Genomic DNA, 12,965 nt, shown 5'->3' on the forward strand with positions numbered 1-12,965 from the left:
CTAAACAAGAAAACTTATATACAATAAGCCAGGATGTGATTTCAGGTTGTGTCACCCACCAGCTTATTTTAATTTTGATATGTGCTGAGGGTCCTTTAGGGTAATCATTTTTTCATTTTCTCAAAATATATTAAACTCATTTACTCTATGTTAGAATGATCACATAAGATATTAATGCAGGGTGACTGTGCCAGTTTCTGTGCATAAACAAAACTTAAGGTAGTATCGTTAATAAATGCATATAGAGTTTGTTGTCAAGATATAATTTCTCATCTACATACTGTAGAAACCCCCAAAGTTCTTCAATGTTAAAATATTTCTTTGAAGAACTTTGAAGCAAAGACATTCCAGTAACTCTRGCATTTCTGCTTAATATTTGCTTCACTTTGCAACTACTAAACAATATTGGCATTAAAAAGGGATCTTAGTTTGAGTGCTGCTTTCACTGGTATCCAAACAAGCTCTGCTTTTATGCAATGTCCTTGGCAAAGAACCTGTGTTTAAAGTTTCTCCAGCCATTTCACTGCAGTCTTAAGTGGAAAAGATTTTCTGAAGTGTTTATGCAACAGAGGTAGGAGATAAAAGAGAAAGAAGCAGATAGAGCAGTAAATAGTTCTAGAAGGGAGAAAAAAAAGAAAAGATTCATTGTCAAGAACTACAATCACTGTGAAGAAAAATCTTATTTTTTGATGTAAGGGAAAAGCAGATAGGTCCATTCATGTACTGCATTTAAGTATTTGCCAAGAACACACTGAAACATAGAGCAGTATTATGGAGCAAGGTCAGACAGGCACTGACAGACAGGAACTCAGACACTGTGGGCAGAGAATTGCTGAAAATAGTGGATGAAAGAAAGAAAATGAGAAAGTAAAAGAAACACAGCACATTTAAGCAAAAAGGCGTAAGATATGCTGCAGCCYACATGGCATGCCTGCAGTTTCTGTACACACAGCTGGCTGCAGTCCTGAGAACAGTCTGGCCATAGCAAGGCACAGCTCACGGCAGCTGAGGAGATGGGATGGGGCACACTCAACCCTTAGCACAGAGGTGTAAAGGCTCTCTGTACAGCTGGGCCTCCTTTAAAGGTACCTGTAAAGCAAGGTTTGTAACCCAACATTTGTTAGTTTACARATATAGAAGATCTACATGGAGTGTCTAATTAGAACCATCCAAAATAGCTAGAACTGCCAYTATTCAAAAAATGGGAAAAAATCTAAAAGTTGCCACCACTAAATGAACATTCAAAGAATAAAACCAAAGACTCAGGAAGAATATACAATAATTAAGCCTCGATTTTGCCTTACTTTCAAAAAAGGAAATTGCCCTCCTGCTGACTCCATTTTCTCAAACATGATTTGCTAATCTAGATATTAGTGCAGTTCCAACAATAACCTGGAAATAAAAAGCTTTAGAAACTCACCTCCTCCTTTTCCACAAGAGGTTTCACCTCTGCGAGGTGAGCATCCTGGTACTCTGCTGACATGGTCAGTAGCTGGTATCTGCAAAGATGGAAAAAAATATATTGATTCTCAACATGTCAAAGAAGGGAARAAGCAAAGCTCCTCTCAATGACCCACTATCTTGAGCTATAGTTTAAAAAAAAATTTATAGGAATGTTATGAATTTCTTGGAGCAATCTCTTCACTTGTGTGGAGTGCTGAATGCAAGACACCAAGTTGATTTTGCCCATGAAAATCTTCTGKCTTGAACACACCTAAAGCCCCAACACAGCTGCGTCATGCTAACTGCACACATTCTATCTTCAACCTCCAGTTTGGAGGGACAATGCTTATTTGACTTAATATTTGACTGTTTAAACTCACCTGGTGTTACAACAATCTTTATGAAGGCCCTCATTAGCTTAAGCACAATTTGCTGCCAAAAGACGAAAATACTCACTAGACCCCCAGTACTAGTTTGCTGTCAAGACAAATGGTGCAGCAGACCCTCCTACAGATGCAGTGGGAACCTTTCTGCATGACAAATGGGAGCTTTCAGCTCAGTGAACAGTTCTCCCCCAATCGGGAATTGCAGAACTGTATATTTTTGTTCTTACAGCAGAGAACAAGGTRCATGAGGCAGAGAACTTCTCCCTGAGAGGTTGTGCAGAACATCTACTAAACCTGTTCCAACAACAAGATGAGCATCATGGAAGCTAAAGCAGGTCAAACACATCTGCGGGAGAAGTGTGTGTCATGCTGTCATGCGTTTGAGAAAAAAATGGAATTCCTTTGACTACATTATGCTAAAATGCATTAGTTCAGTTATTTCTAKAGAAAAACCTTAGAATTGTCTCAAATGAAGCATGTCAGTGTGTTCACAATGAAAAACAAAAAGGCTGTAATGTATTTAGCACTTACTAAGAATAATCAAAGAAACATTTTATTCATTGGTGGTTTTCCTGAACAGGGGAAACAATAAGCATAAAAATATGGAACAAGATTTTTAAAAAAGGAAAAAATCAATTCTTTAAACCACAGTTTCTAAACCACAGTTTCCTGCCTCCTGATTTAAATCAATACACCCAGCCTACCACCAATGACCTCTTGATCAAGTCAGAGGCAGCATCAGTATTTGACTCAGCCCTATGGGTTCACTTGAAGCACTTTCACCTGGCCGAAGCYGTGCAAGTGAGAAAGTTTGTAAGATGGCAGGATGCTGCAGGAAGCTATAAAGTGGTGGACACTGATGAAGAGAGCTTGAAATCCACTACAGAGCACGTGAAAGCTCTTTCAGAAAGTTTATTATGAGCTATGCAACTGGATRGATTTTTTTTCTTTTTTGGCAAATATTTACACTAGAAATTAAGTTTTGCAAAATGTTTCATGAATATTTAACCCTGTCACTTGAGATGCATGGTAACTAACTGTCCTCATTCCAAATAATTTGTAATCCAAATTTTTTACAGGGCACCAGAGCTATTTAAAGTCAGAAAAGTCAAGACATAGTTAATTCCCCATAGGTCACCTTCTTGTTCAGGCTTGCCAAAGATGACAGYGGCATTTTAGAAACAGTGTCACATACCCTTACAATTACAGCCATCCCTAATCTGCTGTTCTACACAGTGAGCTGTTGTGTGCAGCAGAAGGGGCAAACAAATGCTGAAGCAATATTTCAAGGTTGAGAATGTTTCCATACAGATGCAGCTAACTCAAGAGATTCTTTTTGCACAGAGCAGGTTCTGCCAGGACAGAAAAAGCACCTTAATGTCTCCTGTATTTTGCAACATTGGCCAGAAGCACAMAAGGTTTTGCATGTTTCGTGTACAGAGGAAAGGATGAAGCCAGACTCCCCACAGTCTTCCAGGCAGAAGCAGCTGGGAGATCAATGCCACTGTTTGTGTTTGTGGAAGAAAAGTTGTTGACATGGGACACCATTAGATTTGCAGGAGACGGATCACTGACTACAAACGACGCARAAAGAGGCACCCAAGAGAACAGAACTGCTGCTTTTTATGGCCCTAGAGGAAAAATGAAACAAAACAACAACAAAAACACATTTTCATAATAGTTCAAAGTTGTTGCTCGTCATTTCCAAAAGCACCAGTACTAGGCAGTGCTGATACAGAAACTTCACTACTTCCACAAAGTTCTGCTGAACAAAAACTCAGCATGCAGTAAGGGCTCACTTCTGGAGCCAAAATAACTCCTTAAACCACATTATGCTCTCAGGCCAGGCATTTCCACGTTTTGGGTTTTCCTTTTCTTTGCTGGCAACACCTGAAGCTTTCCCACCAAAAAGCAACACTGCTCGCCAGGCATGACAACCTGCTATTAGTTTGCCAGAGTTGGCAAATGCAGCCCTGGCGTCTGACTCTGCTGTAAGAAAAACATCCTATTTTTGAAAGAGAAAGTTGTTGGGGTAGCAGCCATGTCATCCAATCTCAGCACAAGTTTTATAGTATACAAATGGGTGCTTCTGTGCTACCCTTTTATGTGGCACCACAGCTCAAAGCAGGACCGTCCTAAATAGATATCTGTGCAAGCACCGCTTTATACACATCTCAAATCCCTTACAACAGATAAGTGTTCAAAATTGAAGATTCACTTGCATTTGYAAGCATTTGTACAAAGTTGCCAACACTGAGAAAAAGAATTTTGGGGTATTTTTTTCTCCACTCTGCTTTGTCCACACAGCATGCTTGGAAATCCCAAGTTCTCCTTTCTAGCTGCTTCCTCCAAGCAGGACCTACCAACCTATGCCCATTTGTGAGCCAAACAGGTAGCRTGTGAAGCTGTCTGTGCAACATGGGCCATTAAGGCCATCAGAGAAGGCTTTTCTGAACCAAGTCCAGCCCAAAGCCACTGCTTCCAAACCATCAGTTTCCTAAAAGATGCTCAGGAACCATTTCCCTGGCCCTGATTATTGGCAGTTCAGATTATATCCCATATAATATAATATATTATAGCTTGTGGGAATTATAGGCAGGTGGAGGGGTGGTGCTTTGTGGTTTTMTAATTCTACAGCTAGTCAAGGCACTATCAAAACAAGCAGATTKGGGCAAAAGGGAATGGAGCTAAAATGCCTCCAGAGCTTTGTTAAAGTGGATTGGTAGTGATTGCCATAGGTCACAGGTCTGAATCAGCTGTGCATTGCTAGAGAGCAAATAACCATGCAGCTCAAACCTTCACAAACAAAGCAAAATAATGCACCACAAAAAACATCTCACCTAAAAACAAAGGAGTAGAGGTCAACTAAAAACAAGGGTGTGGTTATCCCAAGATGTAGCTATACTCTACAAGGCATACTCCYATTAAGAGCAGTTTACAATTCAGATAATTCATAATAAACTGCATAAATTTCACCTTCTTATTTATGATTCATTGGAAAATTATTTCTTTTGTAGTTCAGGTACAAGTATCAGCCTATACCATTCTCTGGTTAAACTATGCTTTGTTATAAACATTCATATCTAGGAATGTCTTTAGTAGGCATGAGCTCCTTTGTGTAGTGATTCTCTGCAACACAGTTCCATAAAATATGKTTTTTAATATCAAAGATTCTTCAACAGTTCTTCTCTTCCCCTAAGAAACAAAAATCTCCCTTTTCAGTTAAGTAGCATTGAATGAACAGTTACAGCAGCAAGTGTCAGGAGCCAGAGGAGCTGAAAATACTTGGGGACTTGTTTCCCTTAGCCTCTGGTGTCTCCAAGATAATCTCAATTTGCAATTAAAAGTTAATAACCTGAAACTAAGAAAGCTTGGAATAGCAAGCCTTAAATTGCCTCAAATCTCAGATCAAAAGGGCAAGGAACCAAAGTATTTCTAAACTGAAGAAATGATTTGGGGAAATGAAACTATTACAGTGTCTGCTGATGTTGAATATTTGGAGTTGGCATCCTGTGAGCGTCAGTGTAACAGTAAATCCCCATCCACAGATTCCACCCAGCCCTCATAGCCCAGTGGACTGCAGGCATTCATTTAGTTTTTGTTGTTTCTCACCAATTTGCTTTCATTTCTTTTCAAACTCCTTTACTAGCACTCATGGTTTAGCGCTAGCTTCCCTAGCACTCATGGTTTATTGAGTGCCATAGTCAAAAACAAGAGCTCTGCCTGCTTCATTGCTGGTTTTAGTGGCATAACAGCAGTGCTCAAAGCCAGAAAGCAGGGACTTAGAAGTTTTAGCCATTTCTAAGGTCAGACTTTTGCAGTGTGAGCCGATTAGCAAGCTGAAATGTTTCGATAAAGGCCTTGAGCACTGTGTCAAAGAGCCAAATTCAGCCACAAGGAGACAGCTCTGGGTCAAACGCAGCCTTTAAACTGCAAAACTGTCAGACCAAGGACTAGTTACTCCTCATGTGTAGATATGTTCTGGCAGCTGTATACGCATAGCAGCCTTAAAACAAGCTGCACTGGAAGTAACCCATGTATATATTCCACAGATGGTCGGAAACACTTTAGAAGACTCTTGCAACACAGTTTGCACAATGCTTTCGCTGCGGGATAAGCTGTAGAATGTGCCTTAGAAAGTTTGGGTTCCTCCTCTGCTTCACAGGGTTAGAAATCTGGCTCACACTTGCCCTCTCCACAGCAATGAGAGCTGGTGTGTTTCTAGTCTGCTGGGAAATGGGGAGCATGCAGCAGTCTGAGATGGGCTTTTTGCTTCAGCAGATGCCAGTGCTGCTGCAAGGGCCATGTTACAGCTCCTGGAGGAAGAGATGACAAACCCCAGTGAAGTTCTGAAACTGAGGTTTCTTCAACATCTGCTATCTAAAAGTACTTCCAGTCACACTTCTGTGAAACTGAAGTCTTTTGTGGTAAGGAGTTTCTTTAAAGAGCTTAAAAAATAGGGCTCGCACAGTCCATTATCTAAACTATCAGCCCAACCTGCTCCCCCAAGAAACAGTTTTCAGCTGACATGATTGAGAGCAGTTCTTGCTCAGGGCAATGGCTTGGCACAGCACTTGGACCAGGGGAACCCACCTTTTGCATGGGAAAAAAACAGCATCTCATTGGCAGCCTCAGTTTTGTTTAGAAACACTTCGTGCTCTTTTATTCCAAGGCCAATATTGTACTTCAGCTTTAAAAAACTCCATGCTGTGGGTGGCAGTGCTGCAGGGTGGAAAGAAGAGTTATCTGTTGCCTTCCCAGGCTTTGTTTTCTTGCATGACCAAGCCAACCAGTCTCCTTTCCCTCTCTCCAAACACCCTCATTAACCTTTTTTTTGCATCTGTCTCAATCCTTCCTGAATTGTTGGCAAAACTGCAATGCCTTGCTATGGACACTCACACCTCCTCTGCTTCTGGGTGCGAGGCAGGACTTTGGGAGCAGAATAAAGAGTGACACTGCCAAAATGCACTAGGCATTTCATAACATGGAAAGGACTTTTTTTTTTGCCACAAAAGATTGCAGTCTAAAGAGACRAGAAACAAGCTATTGTTCCTAGAGCTCATCAGTGTCAGGCCATACTTCCCACCCCCTGCTATTTGCAATCTGCCATGGCTTAATACTTCATAGCTTCTGCCCAGCTGCAACTACTTCAAAAAGTGGGTGGTTCCTGCAAGTTGGAGGCAAAAGCGTTCTGAGATTATTCCAGAAGGAACAGGCTTGTAGTATGCTCAGAGATGAAGAATGTCACTTGGCTCTAAGTACCTAGTGGTTTCTTTTTATGTGTTTTACATTTTCATATTGATATTGCAAAATTAAGTACTCAAATTGCAAAACATCACAGCCAACGCTGATGGTGCATCTTTATATTTATTAGGTCATACTATTCAGATTATGGCTTCTGAGTTCAAACACTACTTGCTCTACCGCCTATTAAAATTTCTCTCATTGCTACTACAAGTTCTTTTAAAAAAATCCTTGTCAGCATGTCTGGACTAGCATTTTCTATGACAAGTGTGGGTTTTTTGTCTGTTTTCAAGAAGGAAAATAGAATTTATTGATACTAATTTGCTTCTGAGAGCTCCCAGTCGCCTCTGAGAGAGCTCTAGACCTCCTGATTTTAATCGGAGCTCAAAACTTGGCACAAGTGGGTAAATTGTCAAGGTCACACCTTTCGTCTTCCTTAAGAAAATCCCATTATAAAGTCTGCCAAATTTAAGCATTTGCTCGAGCTGAAATGCTCAAGACTAGATTTGGTCATGACCTTCTATTGCCCGCAAGTCTTAGCATCTTGATGCACGTTACGATATTCGCAGGCGCTGAGAGCACTCTGGCACAGCAGAAGGGTCTGGTGAATGAGTGTCTGAGTTAACACTATTTCCAGGACCAGAATATTATTTGCTTCTCAAAATAAGTCTTTCACATTCCTTCAAGATGGACAACAAGCAACTTGGCAGCCTTGGACGACTGTTTTCAAAGTCTAATCCACCCATGCTCCAGGTTGCACATGCTGCAGGCGCACATTACATCAGGTAGAATACTTCAAAAGTTTCAAGTTCTCTTTCAAAACTTCATACACAAAAGGGCTTAGAATTATCCATGCTCAAATTGATACTTAATATTAGGATTTTCTACACAAATTCATGAAATGCAGTATGCACTACCTAGAAAAATATGAGACGCTGTTAACATTAGATCATCTATGGGAGAAAAAAGAAAGTATTTTGAATTTGCTAGAGTAAAAAGCATCATTATAAAACTGCAATGCAAAACTGCAATTTCACATAATAAGCACGTAACCTAACACAGTGTGACTTCACCCAAAGATACAAATACATCCTAAGACCTACCAGGAGCAAAATAGAGCACTCTACAACAGTAACAGCAGGAAATTGACATCATCTCTTGACAATATGTACAGGAGCATCCTGAAGGAAGCAAACTTGTGACCTGCAACAAGAGCAATCCTTCCTTCCTCCAATACTGCCTTTCCTGTCTGGATATCTGCATGCTCTGCTAGCAAAGAATTTCCCCTTTATCAGCCTTTTAACTCATCCATTACACTCTCTGCCTATCATTAGGTATCTTCATATGTGTAGGCACAGTGCAGCTCTGCTGCACTGAACATCAGCCTCTCCACCCACAGGATCTCCCTTGGAGGCATTACAGATTAAGATTCTTTTCACTCAATATTTTCCTTCATAAAAATCAGAATTTCTGTAAAGCAATAAAAGGTGACCACATAAGAGTGGTGAAAAGATTTATTTGAAAGTCAGGTAGGCTTTTATGGTGTATTAAAGGCCTGATTCTCTTAATCTTTGCATCATCCACACAGTGCTAGCAGGCTGCCTATACACTTCCATGGCAGAAGAGCAGCTAAAAGAGCTTTCTTTTGAAGTTATACTTAGTTCAGACAGGAAGTAGACAGTCTAAGGCTTGGAAAAGTAACAAATATCTGATTTTAAAACTGGCTCCAAAAGGAAGATCTGCTTCAACCAAATTCCAGCTTGTAAAGAGGAAACAAAACTGACTGATAGATGAAAGACACAAAAACTGTGGCAATTAACTGAAAGGAAGCAGCGCAAACCCCAAAAGAAACATAGGAAACCTGATCAGCCACACAAAATAAGAGCAGTAAAAGCAGCATACATCCTGCTTTGCACAAGTAGATGCAGCTGTGGAAAACTGTTGGTGGGGACAGTACAGTGCTCCCCTCTATAGGGAAACTCTCATTTGACTCTACACCACTGGGCATCACCCAAAGACRTGTTCTAGCCAAGTATGAAACTAAGCAGGCCTGATCCTGCACTAGCCCCTTAGTTAAAACTAAATTAATCTCCCTCATTCCCTAACATAGGAGCTGGTGCACTTGAGTTTGAAACAGACAACAACAATCTCAATCCTCTCAGCACCTGCTGCTCCTCATTAAATGGCAAATAATGGCACTGATTCTTAGCAGCCCTGAGTACTGAGATAAATTATACCATCATCATGTTTTAGTGATACATGATCACCATATTCAGGAGCAGATTTGAATGGTTTCTTACTGCTACTCTAACTCTGCAGCCAAAAGAATTAGCAGTAGGATTACCTCCTGCTGCTTGGCCCTGCCGAAGTTAGCCAGAACACTGGAAGCGACATGCATAGAAAAAAAACACTCGACCATTTGGGAGAAATATCAGGTTCAATAGCCATTATACTCATGGCCATTGATTTCCAAGAGGCCTAACCCAGACGTTAATCATCTGTAGCAACATACAGTACAAAATCTGAAAATGATGTTGCCTTCTTTCAAGCCTCCAGTGAAGCTACAAAATATCTCCCATGACTATTTCCAGTGATAAAAAGTAACTTATTTATAACTTTTGAGGCTAAGTTTTGGACAGACAGCTCAAAGATACCATTTCCCTGATCTGCCAAACGCTAGAGATACTCTCCCTATTTGAACGTCTAGGAAGTTCTTCAGTAAGAAGGCTGAAGGCTGATTTTAGGTACTAGGTAATCATAAAAATTTACACCTTGAAAGTGAAGTGCAGTCTATAAAGGCTATCGCCTTACTTGGTTGAGACAGGGCTACAGTCAAGAAAGCAGGCACCTCAACCCTTCCTAAAATAGTTAGGTACCATACACAATATGCAAGTTACAAGGAAAGAAAAAAAAAGTTGTTGGTGTAGTAGTCTTTGGTCCTGAAAATCAGCATGATTATTAAGATCAAGCAGTGGCTGYCTTAATGAGCGTCTCCTGGTTTCTGCAGGCTTTAAGTTGCTAAACCTGACCAACCAGAGAAACTCACTGGTGCAGCATACAGCTCYATCCTAGGACTGAATGAACCCAGGCCACAGATTTGCCAGGTTGTGCTCTCTCTGCTAGTAAAAGGGCTTGTGTTGCTTTAAGCTTCCAGCTGTAGGTATGATGAAAACATAGTTGATTTACCGTAATTAGAATTCTTATTTTTGAGAATTTCAGTTTCTGGTCTTGTTTCTGAAGAACTTCTAGACAGTTCTGTATCTTTTCTTTCACTTTGTCTATTTAGGTAATAAAAGGAGGTACTGTGTGATTTTATACGTGTTCAGCACTTAGTGCAACAAGTTCTAACAGATGAAGTGTGAAAATAGTATATTCTATGGAAAGTTAGAAATTTGAAGAAATCCTTTAAGGTGGTGAACAGAAGCTATACTAATTACAGGAGCTATACTAATTACTCTTTAATCAAACTAAACCAATCATTTAGGTTTATCACAGAATGATTTTCTCTGATGATTTCATATTTCATATTTTATATTTTGAATTTATGAATCCCAGACTGAAAATCACATCAGTTCATCATTATCCCATCTGAATTGCCAGAATAGACAGGAATTATTCAACTCTCTTATAACTACTTTGAGGGACCAGGCTCCCATGCCATACTGTCCCTCAAGATGCACTATGATTTCTCATTTAACTGTCATAATGCAATAMGGAGTATTCAAAGAACACAATATCTGACCACTGGAATAAAAAAAATCCTGCTGTTCTTTCTGAGCTTCCATTTAATCTACCCAAATGATCTGTCACGGTTCTAGCATTCCTTTTGCTTTTGGCAAGAACAAAAAAGCCATTGTCCGACACAGAAACAGCAGCGCTGGAGGAGTCTGCTTGTCGGTGGTGCTGGTGCCAGCTCCCATGCAGCAGCTCTCCCTCAGCAGGGAGTACAGAGCTTCCTCAACTGTCAAATCCTGCAGAACCACAACACTTCTAACATCTCTATCCTGTGGTCACCTTAAGTGATGTGGCTAGCAAATACGAGGAAGGCAAACAGTACAAAAAACACTTTTTCTCCAGATAGAATCCCTTGCTTACCAGGACTGTCCAGGTGCCTCTCCACCAGTTTGGTTTGAGGCCAACTACTTTGTAGTGTGCTCAAGGGAATGAATTCATCTCTTGGCTCACATGCTTTTTATAGAAATTTTGGTTCAAAGTTGTCAGATTCCACTCTGTTCAGGTATCTGTTGTACCACATTGCAAGGAGCTCAGATAGAGAAGTTGTGACCTCCAGCTTCCCAGACTCTCATCCCATGCAATCTGTTCTACTTGTGCTGTAAAACACCAGGTACACAAACCATACATATTCTACACAGTCTCTCATTACAACACTAAAAACTGGTTTCATTATATCATTTTTTTTCCAGAAATACCTGTATTTCAGGACACAAACGTTAAGAACTCCTGAGCATAAATTATTTCTGAAAGGGCAGAGAACTTTTTAGCACTCAAGGGCCTGTASAGGCTTTTAAGTACTGTTTTTGCTGCACCAGCTCCTCAGTTTCAACATATCATCTCCAGTCATAAAATGTTAGCTGTTGCTAACATTTAGACTGCTAACATGTTAGACTACAGACAAGTTAAAAGAGCACAATACTTTTAAAAATCTGCTCCCAGCACTGAGTTCAACAGGCCATCAACTTTAATGACACTCTCTGAAGTTCTCCAGCAAGTTATTTCCATAACAAGCTCAAAACTGTCAGGACTAAAAGCAAGACAGACTTTTCCCATGTTTACTTGAAGTATTCAACAGCTCCTGTTTGTAGAATATGTCTAGTGTTTGCACTGAATGGTTGGTTTTCTGCAGGTGTTTGTTTTTGACAGTTACACCCACCCCCAACCAAAAGCAACAACAACAGCACCAACAACAACCACCACTACCATCACAGACTAAAATCCATAGGTCAAACACTGCAACAACTAGCAGGAAACACGTCCAGTGCCCATTTTACTATATTTTCTATGCTCAAAATATAGAAACACAGCTCCTATTAGACAACTCAAGAGAGAAAAAAAATAGCAAATAGCATATTTGGTAAGTATCTCCATCTGGAGCCTGACAGGGGTCTTCTGGGGAAGAAGTGCAAAGGCAGGCRACATGGGCCACCTAAAACAGTGGGCAACACTGTGGAGAATACACTTTGCAAATGTTTCGTAGGCAATCAGTAATGCAACGGAAATGCTAACCAAAACATCCTCAGCGGCAGAAGTCAAGTGACACGTTAGGTCACCAGCTGTGGGTCGGGAACGGCACTGCTCTGCAAACACCACCCCAAAGCCGAGCCGCCCCGGGGATGCCTACGCAGAAACCGCGGCTCTCGCCACTCACGGACACCACGGTCTCACACAGGGGAGCGGACACGCAGCGGGCAGCAAAGCCCGGGCAGAGCCGCAAAACCGGGACACCACGAGTGCCAGGAGCTCAGTGTCGCCAGAAAAGTCTCGGCACTGCTTTCACAGCTTATTTTCTCCCGGCCGGGTGCAACAGGAGGGGAACTGATGTGCGGAAGCGGCACCACGCCGCCAGCAAACACCACCTCCTGCCTTACTCGCCGCCTCCCCRGAGACAGAAAAAGAGAAAAATAAATACATTGAAAACATGCATAATTAAGAAAAATAATAAGAGAGGGGAGAGGGAAGGTAATGCTCAGGGACCCTTTCCTTCGCTTTCTAAGAACAGCGAGACCCGGGACAAGGAGGGAGCCCGCAGCCCGGGTTTTGCCTTACCCGCCGCAGGAGCCGCTCTCCGTGCGCCGCCGCCACCGCGCTCCTACCGGGGCCGCCCAGCGCGACCTCCGGATTTATAGCCCGCGCCCCGCCCGCCGGGCGGCGCTG

The 12,965-nt window shown here is 41.4% G+C and overlaps 1 protein-coding gene across 1 annotated transcript in view; it reads right to left on the minus strand.

Annotated features, from left to right (window-relative positions):
* The window catches only part of NDRG1 (N-myc downstream regulated 1), a 39,830-nt gene extending 26,937 nt beyond the window's left edge, over positions 1–12,893 (minus strand). The window contains exons 1-2 of the mRNA XM_026043922.1: positions 12,858–12,893; positions 1,421–1,499 (exon numbers count right to left, since the gene is read on the minus strand). Of these exons, the coding sequence (XP_025899707.1) occupies positions 1,421–1,483 (63 nt within the window). The 5' untranslated portion in view covers positions 1,484–1,499; positions 12,858–12,893. The remainder of the gene's footprint in view (positions 1–1,420; positions 1,500–12,857) is intronic.
* Between the last annotated feature and the right edge of the window lie 72 nt (positions 12,894–12,965).

The sequence above is a fragment of the Nothoprocta perdicaria genome, unplaced genomic scaffold, assembly GCF_003342845.1.
Source record: "Nothoprocta perdicaria isolate Ctin4 unplaced genomic scaffold, notPer1 scaffold_341, whole genome shotgun sequence".
Classification (NCBI taxonomy): Eukaryota; Metazoa; Chordata; class Aves; order Tinamiformes; family Tinamidae; genus Nothoprocta; species Nothoprocta perdicaria.